This window comes from Pelophylax lessonae (assembly GCF_965119305.1).
Source record: "Pelophylax lessonae genome assembly, chromosome: 3".
Classification (NCBI taxonomy): Eukaryota; Metazoa; Chordata; class Amphibia; order Anura; family Ranidae; genus Pelophylax; species Pelophylax lessonae.
Window position 1 is genome coordinate 372233930 of NC_138770.1, and position 14843 is coordinate 372248772.

General features: G+C 43.8%; 1 protein-coding gene across 4 annotated transcripts in view; it reads right to left on the bottom strand.

Moving 5' to 3' along the window:
- MAP3K7 (mitogen-activated protein kinase kinase kinase 7) overlaps window positions 1-13728 on the bottom strand; it is a 100477-nt gene extending 86749 nt beyond the window's left edge. For all 4 annotated transcript variants that reach the window (XM_082250243.1, XM_082250242.1, XM_082250241.1 and 1 more), the window contains exon 1: window positions 13352-13728. In XM_082250243.1, coding sequence (XP_082106369.1) covers window positions 13352-13438 — 87 coding nt within the window. In that variant the 5' untranslated portion in view covers window positions 13439-13728. The remainder of the gene's footprint in view (window positions 1-13351) is intronic.
- Window positions 13729-14843: the final 1115 nt, after the last annotated feature.

A 14843-nucleotide genomic window follows, 5' to 3' on the forward strand; every position in this document is an offset into this window, starting at 1 on the left:
TGTACTTTTTTCTGTAAAGCTATTTGGTCTGGTTCTGAGTAGTTGTCCCTGATCGCACAACTACTCTAAACGCAAGTACTGCTAGGTGCACCGTACAGCCCCTTCCAGCCACAGCAGCCTCTTGGAGTTTGACAGGCTGGCAGCAGCAAGGCTGGACATGGCACCTGTGCCCTCTGCCCCAAGCTTCATGCATTGGGCCTAAACACCTAGTGTGCCTAAGTTTGGCATATACTTTTTAAATTATGGGCCACAACCCTTCCAGGCCTAAATTAATCCATATCGTTTGCTCCCTTTCTTAAAGGGTCCCGCACTCACCCGCCGCCAAAGTGCGCTGCCCTTTAAAAACACATGGTGCTGCCATTCATTCCGAATGGCATTTCCATGCATGTAAACATGCAGTGCGTTTGGGAGTGGGGGAACTGCAAAAGCTCCATGCGCTTTCCCTGCTGCTGCATTTTAAAAATGGTGCAGGAACCTTTTTCTTGCATGAAATGCAGGCACCGCATCCTATTCAAATAAATGGGCTGCCATGCACGCACAAACTTGACTTGCAGAGCCACAATAGCATAAACCAGGCCTTAGAAAGAGTCCATTGAAGGGTAACAAAGTCAATAAGGGAGATGGAGGGCCTCAGCTATTAGTATCAATTACATATGCATACAATGTAAAAATATACTGCTAAAAAAAAAAAAAAATTAAAGGGACACTTTTTAAATCAGAGTATAGCATCAAGTCAAGTAAACTCCTGGAATATTGATCTGGTCAGTTAAGTAGCAGAAGGGGTTGTTAATCAGTTTCAGCTGCTTTGGTGTTAATGAAATAACAGGCGCACTAAATGGGCAACAATAAGACTACCTCCAAACAGGAATGGTTTTACAGGTGTGTCCAACTTCTCCAGAATGGCACATCAATACATGGCATTGCCAGAAGGTTTGCCACATCTCCCACCACAGTCTCAAGAGCATGGAGGAGATTTCAGGAGTCGGGCAGTTACTCTAGGAGAGCTGGACAGGGCCGTAGAAGGTCCTTAACCCTTTAGCAGGAATATAATCTCCTCTTTTGTGCAAGGAACAGGATGAGCACTGCCAAAGCCCTACAAAATGATCTCCAACAGGCCACTGGTAAGAAAGTCTGGCCAAATAATCAAAACAGACATGAGGTCCCGACGTCCTCTAGTGGGCACTGTGCTCACTGCCCAGCACCGTGAAGCTCGATTGGCATTTGCCTTTGAATACCAAAATTGGCAGGTCCACCACTGGCACCCTGTGATTTTAACAAATGACAGCAGGTTCACCCTGAGCACATGTGACAGACATGAAAGGGTCTGGAGAAGCCATGGAGAAAATGATTCTGCCTGTAAAATCGTTCAGCATGACCGGTTTGTTGGTGGGTCAGTGATGGTCTGGAGAGACATATCCATAGGAGGGATGCACAGACCACTACAGGCTAGACAATGGCACGCTGACTGCCATTAGGTATCGGGATAAAATCCTTAGACCCGTTGTCAGACCCTATGCTGATGCTGGGTTCCTCCTGGTTTACGACAATGCCCAGCCTCATGTGAAGAGAGTATGCAGCCAGTTCCTGGAGGATGAAGGAATTGATAACACTGAATGGGTCCCATGGTCGCCTCGACATTATGTTTGGGTCCATCCAACACCACCAGTTTGCACCCAAGTCTGTTCAGTGATACCCTAGTCCAGATCTGGGAGGAAATACCACAGGACACCATCTAACTTGTCCGCCATGCATACAAGCACGTGGGGACCATACAAACTACTGAGTACTAGGGATTTACTTTTTCCCCCCAAATGATTTTAAAATAGTTTTGTACTATTATATGGTTTATATACACACAAAGCTCTGTACCATTATGTCAATGGGTTATATTACAAGGTGGGGTTTACATATACTTTAACTCTCAGGAAACATACACTTTCCTAAGAGTCTTAGTTGCTGTAAATGTATTCCTGCTTAGCGTGGAAAATTAGTTCAGTGGAAAAGGAGAGTAGTTTATATTGTTGTTTCATTTTGGCCTCAAAGATTACAGCTAGGACAAGGTTGCTTGCTAAAGACAACATCACAGCTTTTCCTACACTACTAAATAGAACCTATCGAGATGCAACAAGCCTTGAAGTAATTTAAAAAGCACAGACAAAATATTCGTTTTTCCTAAAAGAACATATTTAGACCGAAGTTTAAATTGACTACAGTAGAATGTTTTAAGAGATGTTGCCAAAGAGGGAGAGGGAGAGAGAATAGGCGCTGTGCATGCTGGGTCCTCTCCTCGGGACGTCACTGGTTGCTAGACGCCAGTCGGCTGGCCATCCTAACAACCAGTGTAGCTTGCACTAAAGCGGCCGGCGCCAGAACAAAGCGAAGGGCTCACTTCTTACAGCCATTAGCGGCCATTAATTTTCGGCATCTTTAACACGTTTTCGGCCGAAATGGGATAGGCCCATTTTCGGTGCACCACTACCAAGTACAATTTTGAGTTGCTGCAATTAAGTTTCAGCAAAATGGACTAGCCTACTGCATCATTTTTTCACTTTGATTTGGGTGTCTTTGAATTCAGCCCTCTGTAGGTTGATAATTTTCATTTCCATCAAACGATGTGGGATCCTTTAGTTCCTAACGCATTACCCAGTCCATATCAGTACAGATATCCATCTTGATATTTTTCCCCATTGAGATATGATGTGTTTTCAAAGTGTTCATTGAAGTTTTTTGAGCAGTGTATATCACAGGTGACTTCAGTACCTGTAATAAACTGTTTACACCAGACATGTCCAACCTGCGGCCCGGGGGCCGCATGCGGCCCAGAGCCCCATGCACTGCGGCCCACTGCCCCCTGACAATTTTATATTTTTTTGATGGGGAAGAAGGAAGTTGGGTCAGCTAACTGTAGGCAGAGGCTACCTCAGAAGGGATCATCCTCTAGTTGTGTTAAATTAGTGCTGGGGGGGGGGGGGCGGCAGCGCGGGAAGGGCGCGGCGGCGTTTTATTACTTGTATACCTTAACTATAGTATATCCAAAAGGAGCAAGTGAAACGGACACAAGTGGGGACTACAATTACTTACTCAACCGGCGCTATTACCAGGTACCTATAAGTATATAGAGTGATATATAAAATGCTAAAACAAATGATATATCTAAAAGCTGCTGCTATAAATATAACCGCATAAAATGAAGGTGCATGATAGTGACAATCTAAACAGAAGTACTAAAACACACTAGCAGCGCTAAAATTCATAAATAATAAATGAAGTGCAGTCCATTGGGATAATGTCCATATGTTCATATAATCATGCAATGTGCCCAGAAGCCGTGAATGGATATATTGCACTGGACCCTCCACCGCACCAACGTGCTCCCCCTAATGAGAGACACTCACCAGAAATCTGGTCATACAGGGACTTGTAATGCCAGCCTATCTCAGGCTCAGAAAACGATATCCACAGGAATTTCCCAGGACAAACGGCCCTCGATCAGTCTCAATCGGATCAATTCTTGTGGCCGACCCACAGGAGATTCCAATTACATCAGGGGTAGTACATGTGAAAATAATAGCTCACATAGGGCAATATTGCATGGCTAAAATCAGACTTTATTACCCACAACAGGATCCCCAATAGCTGATGCACTTACAACATATAAAACAAAGCAAGCTTGTCATATAAAGGATGAGGCATAAACCTGCGTGTAGAGGCCAATCCCCGTGGTGTCAGTTCGCCGCCGGTACCAGGCTGTAGCGAGCATCGGGTTCAGCATCAGACGCCAGGTCCTACCTCATGACCGCGTGACCACGCCCTGACGCGTTTCGTTAGCAAGTAACTTCAACTGAGGGCTGCACTTCATTTATTATTTATGAATTTTAGCGCTGCTAGTGTGTTTTAGTACTTCTGTTTAGATTGTCACTATCATGCACCTTCATTTTAACTATAGTATATATTTTATATGCGGCCCGAGAAAATTTCTCTACACTCATGGCCCAGAGAAGCCAAAAGGTTGGACATCCATGGTTTACACTAAGCACCCTGAAGAGGACCTGTGGCCATGATTTAAGGTTAGAAGGAAGGAAGATTTAACCTTAGATTGCAGAAAGGGTTCTTTACTGTTAGAGCAGTTGAAATGTGTAAAACTCTTAGAGGCAATGGAAGGAGACTCATTTGCAAATTTAGTTATGCAGACAAGAAATTGATCAGTAGGCCAGTAGCACATTCTCCCTAACAGCTGCATCACGAGCAAAGGCCATAACTTTTCCAACTTATGGATTTCAACAGGAAGATGTGATTAATTACAGGTTATGTATAATTCTGTAATTTTTTGACTAAGGATTTACTGTTTAGGGCAGGCATGTCCAACCTGCGGCCCGGAACCGCAGGCAATGCGGCCCGGAACCGCAGGCAATGCGGCCCACTGCCCCCTGAAAACTTTTTTTTTTGCAGGGGGGAAAAAGGAAGTCGGGTCGGGGGCACGGCCACAGCCGCTTCCAACTAACGATAGGCAGAGGCTGCCTCAGAGGGGAGGGGAGCAAGTGCAGTGTTTCTGAGTGACTCCTACCACCATGACCACTTCAAACCACTGAAGTGGTCATGGTGGTTAGAGTGTTCCTTCATTACCTCTCAGAAGTAAAGCTCCGTATACTGATTCCATTTAATTTAATAATCCTCTAGTTGTGTTAAATTAGTGTGGGGGGCGCGGCAGTGCGGGAAGGGCACGCCAGCAATTACTTATATACCTTAGGTATAGTATATATTTTATATGTGGCCCGAGAAAATTTCTCTACACTCAATGTGGCCCAGAGAAGCCAAAAGGTTGGACACCCATGGTTTAGGGCTTTGCATAACACAAAGCCTGCAGTGACACCCTTGACATCTCTTTCAGAAAAGCTTTCTTTAAAGCACTTTTTCATACAAAGTCTTTGCACAAGCACGATCAATAAAAAAAAAAAAAAAGTGTTTTTTTTTTTTTCTTTGTTCATATTAGGGTCACAGGTTGTAGGCCACTGTGTCCTGTTAAAATAGCAAATATATTGTTTAATGGCATGATTACCTTTACCAAGATATTGAAACCATAAATAAGAGCAAGGTAACAATTACAATAAAACCTCTATGAAAGTCACTATAAAAGCCTGATCTATAGTATATCCTACAGAAGGAAATAGGATGTAGGACTCTTGATCCCTGGTGCCTAACCTGGTGTAGTTGGAGTAAGATTTGCAAAGGGTGGGGGAATAGCAGGATCTCTACTAGCCTCAAGTTACATGTACCCAGGCTTTCACCTTCTGCAGTATTTCTCCACTCAAACCTGAAAAATCTTCAGTCAATGATCATCATTCCCTCTAGTACAAATGTGCTTAACCCTTGTGAGACCAGGACCCATTACATTTTTACAAAACATTTTCATAACCCAACAGTAAAGTTTTTCAAAGCGCCCCCGTCCCCGTGAGCTCGCGTTGGAAAGAAAACGTGTACGTAAGTCGTGCCCGCAAGTGAAAACAGTGTTCAAATCACACGTGAGGTATCGCCGTGATCGTCAAGAGCGAGAGCAATAATTCTAGCAAAAGACCTCCTCATTTTTAAAGCTTTGTCTATGTTAAGTTTAATGGCACCTAAATCATGATGCACTTTCGCCGCAATAGACTGGGTGGCAATTGCTGCAAACAGCAACACATGAAGCTTGTCACCCGAAAAAAAAGAGCATGAGCTTCTTTTGGGCATTATGGGCATACCGCTAGGTGCCATAGAAAGCAAAAGGCACCCATTCTGCCTGAGATCCCAAAACGCCAAATATGAATGGAGCCTTAGTATCACTTTAAACAACACTAAGAGCTGGTTCACACTGCCATGACTTGTCAGGCGACTTGGTCGCCTGACAAGTAGCGCTCCATTCTGTGCAATGGAACCATTCTAATCAGAGCGACTCAAGTCGCTCAGACTTAGAAAAACGTTCCTGCACTACTTATGGGTGAAGTCGGAGCGACTTGCATTGACTTCAGTTATGAGAAGTCGTTTGCAAACCGTGATGAAGTCGTGCTGCACGGCGGTGTGAATCTAAGAGTCCCATCCACACTAGTCGTGTGAACATAAAAAAATAAATAAAAAAAACTAACATAACTGGAATTTCAAAATACAAAAACAGGTATAGTTGAATCTAATTCCAAGAAACACCCTGTGAATCTTCAGTAAATGGGGACTTCATTCTCTTCACCCATTATTTGGAACATCACTCATTAAAAATATTTGCCAATCTTATTAAAGATTAGGCTGATGGAGTTTGAATCTTCTTTGGATTAGGGCAATCAACCAAGACAGCCACTAAAACTGCAGAAATCTTCCACAATCTGTTTCCTTTACAGTTCCAAAAAAGATCCCACATGGATAGATGGATGGATGGATACATCTTGTAAACCAATCATCACACTCTTTAATATGCACCACTAAATTATACTCACATTAAGAAAGTAAAAAAACAGGCTCAAATTCCAATATGCCCCCAGAGACACTTCAAAAGGTCAAATCTGCAATACACAGGATCAGAAACAAACTGTTCTTACTTGGCTCACACCGAAATCCTTGCTAAGCTTTGCGACCCCTAGAAGACTGCAATAAACATCAAATCTTCAAACAACTGAATAACCCAAGCGCTCACTCCAATGGGAATAATAGGTGTGCCTCTCTCCTCAGATAGGGAACTCCAAAGACCATAAACATGAAAAAGAAAGGAGGCGCAAACACCTAGTACATTACCCTTGGACACCTTTAAAACACCTTTTCATCAGTCTGAGGAAGAAAGCATGCCTCCCGAAACGCGTCAGCGGTCCTACTACATGGACATGTCCATATGCACATAGCGGTGGACTCATTCAATGTGATTTTTGCTCTTCATGCCTGCGAGTATGTTTTTGGCATTCTAATAAATATTTTAAAGGGTAATGCACTAGGTGTTTGCACCTCCTTTCTTTTTCATGTTTACAGCAATGAACATACCCGCAGAGGTGACCATTTTTGAGAAGGGAGATAAGGACACAAACCCGCGGGAGGTGGACGAGGACAGCCACCATACCCGCGGGGGGGCCGTACGGCGACAGCCGCCATATTAGGGATAGACCGATATGGTTTTTTTCAGGGCCGATACCGATATTTTCGTCACAACGTATCGGTATCGGCTGATATGGGCCGATATTTTGTAAATTTAAAGTTTTGAAAAATAAAGGCAATATTTGACACAAATCTGGTACTGAACGTGTTCATTTTTGCTTAATGCTTAATGGCTGGCTTGCTGGCACCCTCTGGTGGAAGGCTGGCACCCTGTGGTGGGTGGCTGGCTGGCACCCTGTGGTGGATGGCTGGCTGGTGCACCCTGTTGGTGGGTAGCTGGCTGGCACCCTGTGGTGGGTGGGTGGCTGACACAGGGGCTGTGGGTGGCTGGCTGGTACAGGGCCTGTGGATGGCTGGTACAGGGCCTGTGGGCGGCTGGTACAGGGCCTGTGGGCGGCTGGTACAGGGCCTGTGGGCGGCTGGTACAGGGCCTGTGGGCGGCTGGCTGGCTGTCTGGCAACCTGTCTGTGGGTGGCTGGCTGTCTGGCACCCTGTGGTGGGTGGCTGGCACAGGGCCTGTAGATGTGGGTGGCTGGCACAGGGCCTGTAGATGTGGGTGGCTGGCACAGGGCCTGTAGATGTGGGTGGCTGGCTGGCACCGGGCTGCTGTGTGTGGATGTATGGCTGTGATACACTCCAGCGAGACTAGTCCCAACTCCAGACGAGGCTGTCCAAGGTGAGGGAGGCAGCCTAAGGCAGAATGACGTCACAAAAATATTGGCAATATCAGCCAGTTCTGGGGCCGATACCGATATATCGGGGAAAGTGCATATCGGCCTATCCCTACGCCATACCCGCGTACAAATGACAATGACAGCCACCGTACCCATCAAGGTAAAGTGTTTTCAGCAGTAGCCTATGGTTGTCAAAAACCCTCATGGATGGGACTTTAAACAACACAAACTGATGCAGTAAATTTTCACTCTTTTTGTACCATATAGTAGAATATACAAAAACCAAATGGAGAACTATATTCTATAATGGAAAAATACCATTAGATACATTGTAATAGACACATAGTAAAGGTGTGTAGCTTGTTGTATCTACACAGAGGTAATTGTTACCTGTTGCAGTGCAGTTTAACGTAATGAAAGAATAGATAACCGATAAGAATCATATAAAATCATGAAAAATATCCTCAAGTCACCATCAGGGGACAGTGGAGCCCAGCCATCAGTCTGTGAGCCACTGGGGTTGCTGAAAAGCCGCACAATAAACAGCAACTCTGAAAACAACAAAGAACAATATAAAAAAAAATCAAGCACTATAACTTACATGGTTGAAAAAGATGGGAGATTTTCAATCCAAATGGTCGTAAAAGCATGTGCAATGCATTATAGAGTGCTTCTAACTTGTAATTAAAGATGATGATACGCAGGCTGATCATGTGGTGAAGATATGAATAAATGGCACAAAACCGGGAGGGGAGGGGTAGGGGGTGGAAACCTTCTATGATCTAAAGGAATCACAAATGTGTTAATAAGCGATCAATCACAAATTGTCTACTCATATATATATATATATATATATATTATGTGATTATTTACTGCATCGGTTTGTGTTGCCGTTAAAGTCCCATCCATGAGGGTTTTTTTTATTTTTATACCCGTTGAGGTGTACAATGACAGGAACCATACCCGTGGAAGTGAACAATTACAATGACAATATTTAAATAGATGCAAAATAGTCCATATAAAGTGCTAGTGTGGAAAGATATGTGAATCAATATGACAATATCAATAATACATCTAAAATCCATATAAAAGTGCTGGTGGTGAAAATAAATATAAAAGTTCATGTGCAAATGTGCAAGCATAAAACAAATAATAAAATAAAACAAATGGTTATCTGGACTCGTGAGGTGCTCTTAAATCAGACCATGTCACCGATGTCCACCAAATCCCACAATGTATGAAATGGCCGCTCACCTCCAGGCAGGTTACAACAAGCGTTGTTTTCTCCTGTATGGCTCCAAGCGGTGGTAACCGGACAGCTGGTAGGTGGTAACGTCTCATAAGGTAAGGGTCCTCCTAAATCTCTCCCTCACACAGCTCCCCTCTAGATTGTAAGCTCTAACGAGCAGGGCCCTCTAATTCCTCCTGTATTGCATTGTAACTGTATTGTCTTCCCTCACATTGTAAAGCGCTGCGCAAACTGTTGGCGCTATATAAATCCTGTATAATAATAATAATATGGACACAATAAGAAAGGGGCCTCATGGTGTAGTATATATTAACATTTGTTAAAATTAAAAATAGATCACTCACAGTGTAAAAAGGGTAAAAGCTCCTGCGCAAAATGCGGTGTAAACAAAAATGTAAAACTTCCGGGCACGGCCGTAGACCAGAAGTGACGTCACTCAGCTCCTCCCGACGCGTTGCCTCACTCACTAACATGTCTTTCTCAAGGGTAAGGATACCCTGGCAACGGCCACAGGAAGCTTACAATGGCCATGGGAAGTCTACGACGACTGCACCCGCGGAAAGTCTACGACGACTGCACCCGCGGAAAGTCTACGACGACCATATCCATGGAAGTCTACAATGACCATATCCATGGAAGTCTACAATGACCATATCCATGGAAGTCTACAATGACCATATCCATGGAAGTCTGCAATGACCATATCCATGGAAGTCTGCAATGACCATATCCATGGAAGTCTGCAATGACCATATCCATGGAAGTCTGCAATGACCATATCCATGGAAGTCTGCAATGACAATATCCAAGGAAGTCTGCAATGACAATATCCATGGAAGTCTGCAATGACAATATCCATGGAAGTCTACAATGACAATATCCATGGAAGTCTACAATGACCATATCCATGGAAGTCTACAATGACAATATCCATGGAAGTCTACAATGACAATATCCATGGAAGTCTACAATGACAATATCCATGGAAGTCTACAATGACAATATCCATGGAAGTCTGCAATGACCATATCCATGGAAGTCTGCAATGACCATATCCATGGAAGTCTGCAATGACAATATCCATGGAAGTCTGCAATGACAATATCCATGGAAGTCTGCAATGACCATATCAATGGAAGTCTGCAATGACCATATCCATGGAAGTCTGCAATGACCATATCCATGGAAGTCTGCAATGACAATATCCATGGAAGTCTGCAATGACAATATCCATGGAAGTCTACAATGACCATATCCATGGAAGTCTACAATGACCATATCCATGGAAGTCTACAATGACCATATCCATGGAAGTCTACAATGACCATATCCATGGAAGTCTACAATGACCATATCCATGGAAGTCTACAATGACCATATCCATGGAAGTCTGCAATGACCATATCCATGGAAGTCTGCAATGACCATATCCATGGAAGTCTACAATGACCATATCCATGGAAGTCTGCAATGACCATATCCATGGAAGTCTACAATGACCATATCCATGGAAGTCTGCAATGACCATATCCATGGAAGTCTACAATGACCATATCCATGGAAGTCTGCAATGACCATATCCATGGAAGTCTACAATGACCATATCCATGGAAGTCTGCAATGACCATATCCATGGAAGTCTACAATGACCATATCCATGGAAGTCTGCAATGACCATATCCATGGAAGTCTGCAATGACCATATCCATGGAAGTCTGCAATGAACATATCCATGGAAGTCTGCAATGAACATATCCATGGAAGTCTGCAATGAACATATCCATGGAAATCTGCAATGAACATATCCATGGAAGTCTACAATGACAATATCCATGGAAGTCTACAATGACCATATCCATGGAAGTCTACAATGACCATATCCATGGAAGTCTGCAATGACCATATCCATGGAAGTCTACAATGACAATATCCATGGAAGTCTGCAATGACCATATCCATGGAAGTCTACAATGACAATATCCATGGAAGTCTACAATGACCATATCCATGGAAGTCTGCAATGACAATATCCATGGAAGTCTGCAATGACAATATCCATGGAAGTCTACAATGACCATATCCATGGAAGTCTACAATGACCATATCCATGGAAGTCTGCAATGAACATATCCATGGAAGTCTGCAATGAACATATCCATGGAAGTCTGCAATGAACATATCCATGGAAATCTGCAATGAACATATCCATGGAAGTCTGCAATGACAATATCCATGGAAGTCTACAATGACCATATCCATGGAAGTCTACAATGAACATATCCATGGAAGTCTGCAATGAACATATCCATGGAAGTCTACAATGACAATATCCATGGAAATCTGCAATGAACATATCCATGGAAGTCTACAATGACAATATCCATGGAAGTCTGCAATGACAATATCCATGGAAGTCTGCAATGACCATATCCATGGAAGTCTGCAATGACAATATCCATGGAAGTCTACAATGACCATATCCATGGAAGTCTACAATGACCATATCCATGGAAGTCTACAATGACCATATCCATGGAAGTCTACAATGACCATATCCATGGAAGTCTACAATGACCATATCCATGGAAGTCTACAATGACCATATCCATGGAAGTCTGCAATGACAATATCCATGGAAGTCTGCAATGACCATATCCATGGAAGTCTACAATGACAATATCCATGGAAGTCTGCAATGACAATATCCATGGAAGTCTGCAATGACCATATCCATGGAAGTCTACAATGACAATATCCATGGAAGTCTGCAATGACAATATCCATGGAAGTCTGCAATGACCATATCCATGGAAGTCTGCAATGACCATATCCATGGAAGTCTACAATGACCATATCCATGGAAGTCTGCAATGACAATATCCATGGAAGTCTACAATGACCATATCCATGGAAGTCTACAATGACCATATCCATGGAAGTCTACAATGACCATATCCATGGAAGTCTACAATGACCATATCCATGGAAGTCTACAATGACCATATCCATGGAAATCTGCAATGACCATATCCATGGAAGTCTACAATGACAATATCCATGGAATTCTACAATGACCATATCCATGGAAGTCTGCAATGACCATATCCATGGAAGTCTACAATGACAATATCCATGGAAGTCTGCAATGACCATATCCATGGAAGTCTACAATGACCATATCCATGGAAGTCTACAATGACCATATCCATGGAAGTCTGCAATGACAATATCCATGGAAGTCTGCAATGACAATATCCATGGAAGTCTACAATGACAATATCCATGGAAGTCTACAATGACCATATCCATGGAAGTCTGCAATGAACATATCCATGGAAGTCTGCAATGAACATATCCATGGAAGTCTGCAATGAACATATCCATGGAAATCTGCAATGAACATATCCATGGAAGTCTACAATGACAATATCCATGGAAGTCTACAATGACCATATCCATGGAAGTCTACAATGACCATATCCATGGAAGTCTGCAATGACCATATCCATGGAAGTCTACAATGACAATATCCATGGAAGTCTACAATGACCATATCCATGGAAGTCTGCAATGACCATATCCATGGAAGTCTACAATGACAATATCCATGGAAGTCTGCAATGACCATATCCATGGAAGTCTACAATGACCATATCCATGGAAGTCTACAATGACCATATCCATGGAAGTCTACAATGACCATATCCATGGAAGTCTGCAATGACAATATCCATGGAAGTCTGCAATGACAATATCCATGGAAGTCTACAATGACCATATCCATGGAAATCTGCAATGACAATATCCATGGAAGTCTGCAATGACCATATCCATGGAAGTCTACAATGACCATATCCATGGAAGTCTGCAATGACAATATCCATGGAAGTCTGCAATGACCATATCCATGGAAGTCTACAATGACAATATCCATGGAAGTCTGCAATGACCATATCCATGGAAGTCTACAATGACCATATCCATGGAAGTCTACAATGACCATATCCATGGAAATCTGCAATGAACATACTAATAGGAGTTCACAATGACCATACTCACAGAAGTCTACAATGACAATTGCCATAGTGATAGAGGTGTAATGACAACTGCCATACTAATAGAAGTTTACAAAGACAACTGGCATACTGATAGAGGTGTAATGACAACTGGCATACTAATAGTTTACAATGACAACTGGCATACTGACAATGACAATACTAATAGAAATGACAGCTCTAGGAAAGCACCCAGGTGACAATGACAAGTGACGTGGAAGGAGCGGAGTGTCCCCCATAACACCTAGGTGCCCGTGCCTCCATCTCACCTCTTCCACCTCGATCTCCTTGTAGTCGATCTCCTCGAAGTTGAGCACCGGAGGGGTTTCAATCATGTCAGCGGAGGAGGCAGACATGCCGCGCCTTCACCGAGCGAATCCGGGCCCCGGCCAGAGGCTGACAGCAGCTAGAGACTGGAAGGTCCGGGGCCACCGTACACTTGGACTTTACTGGCGGCCCCGGCCCTGCGACGTCCGAGCCACCCCCACTGCACGGCCCGGCTCTCACACACACCAGGGACCAAGCTTAGAAGGAGCTGCGGCCGCCGCTACGCTTACAAACTCCCGAACCGAGCATACATGCAGCTACGGAAGCTGCACAGGCCGGGAGCAGACTGGCGGTGAAAGGGGCGGCGCTACCGACTACGTCAGACACTTTCCAAAGAATTTAGAGGAAGTCTTTTTTTTTTTAACAAACTTTATGAAGACTTTTAAACATAAGCAAACTGTATGCAGTCCTGCCTGAGTCCTGGTTGGTTGTACTTTGTAGGAAACGTGTGCCGAACAAATACCCAGGCTGTCATTAACTCTCCTTTTAAAATGCTACTTGGCTGGCTGGCTGGCTGTCACACTAGTCTAATATCATTGATGTGCAGTGTCTCAGGTGCCCTGTGGTGTGTACACTGTGCAGGGTCCAAGTCACTGTATAGAGGAGGAGGTGAATGCCAAAGTGTGCTCCTCCTACCCTGCTGACTGGAGTCTTCACCTACCCAACAGTCATACCATGCACCCCACATCAGCACAGCAATGTGTACTTACCTAACTCACCACTGAACACCAAACACCTTTTCTTATTCACCACTTGCCTACCGGCCACTTAAACCCCCTTCCTGCCAAGGCCAATTTTCGGTCGCACTTTGAATGCCAAATGCGCGGTCATGCAACACTGTACCCAAATGACATTTTTATCACACAAATAGAACTTTCTTTTGGTTGTATTTATTCACCACTGGGACTTTTATTTTTTGGTGAACAAACAAAAAAAAGACTGAAAATTTTGAAAAAAAAAAGTTTTTATAGTTCGTTATAAAATTTTGCAAACAGGCAATTTTTTACCTTCATTGATGTGCGCTGATGAGGCGGCACTGATAGGCTGCACTGATGGCCACTGATAAGGCGGCACTGATGGGCACTAATAAGGTGGCACTGGTTGGTACTTACAAGGTAGCAGTGGTGGGCCCTGATAGGTGGCACTGATGGGTGGCACTGAAGGGTACTGATAGGTGGCACTGAATGGCACTAATAGGTGGCATAATGGGCACTGATAGGTGGCACTGATGATTGGCACTGATAGGTGGCCCTGGTGGGCATTGATAGGTGGCACAGATGGGCACTAATAAGGTGGCACTGGTTGGTACTAACAAGGTAGCAGTGGTGGGCCCTGATAGGTGGCAGTGATGGGTGGCACTGAAGGGTACTGATAGGTGGCACTGAATGGCACTAATAGGTGGCACTAATGGGCACTGATAGGTGGCACTGATGA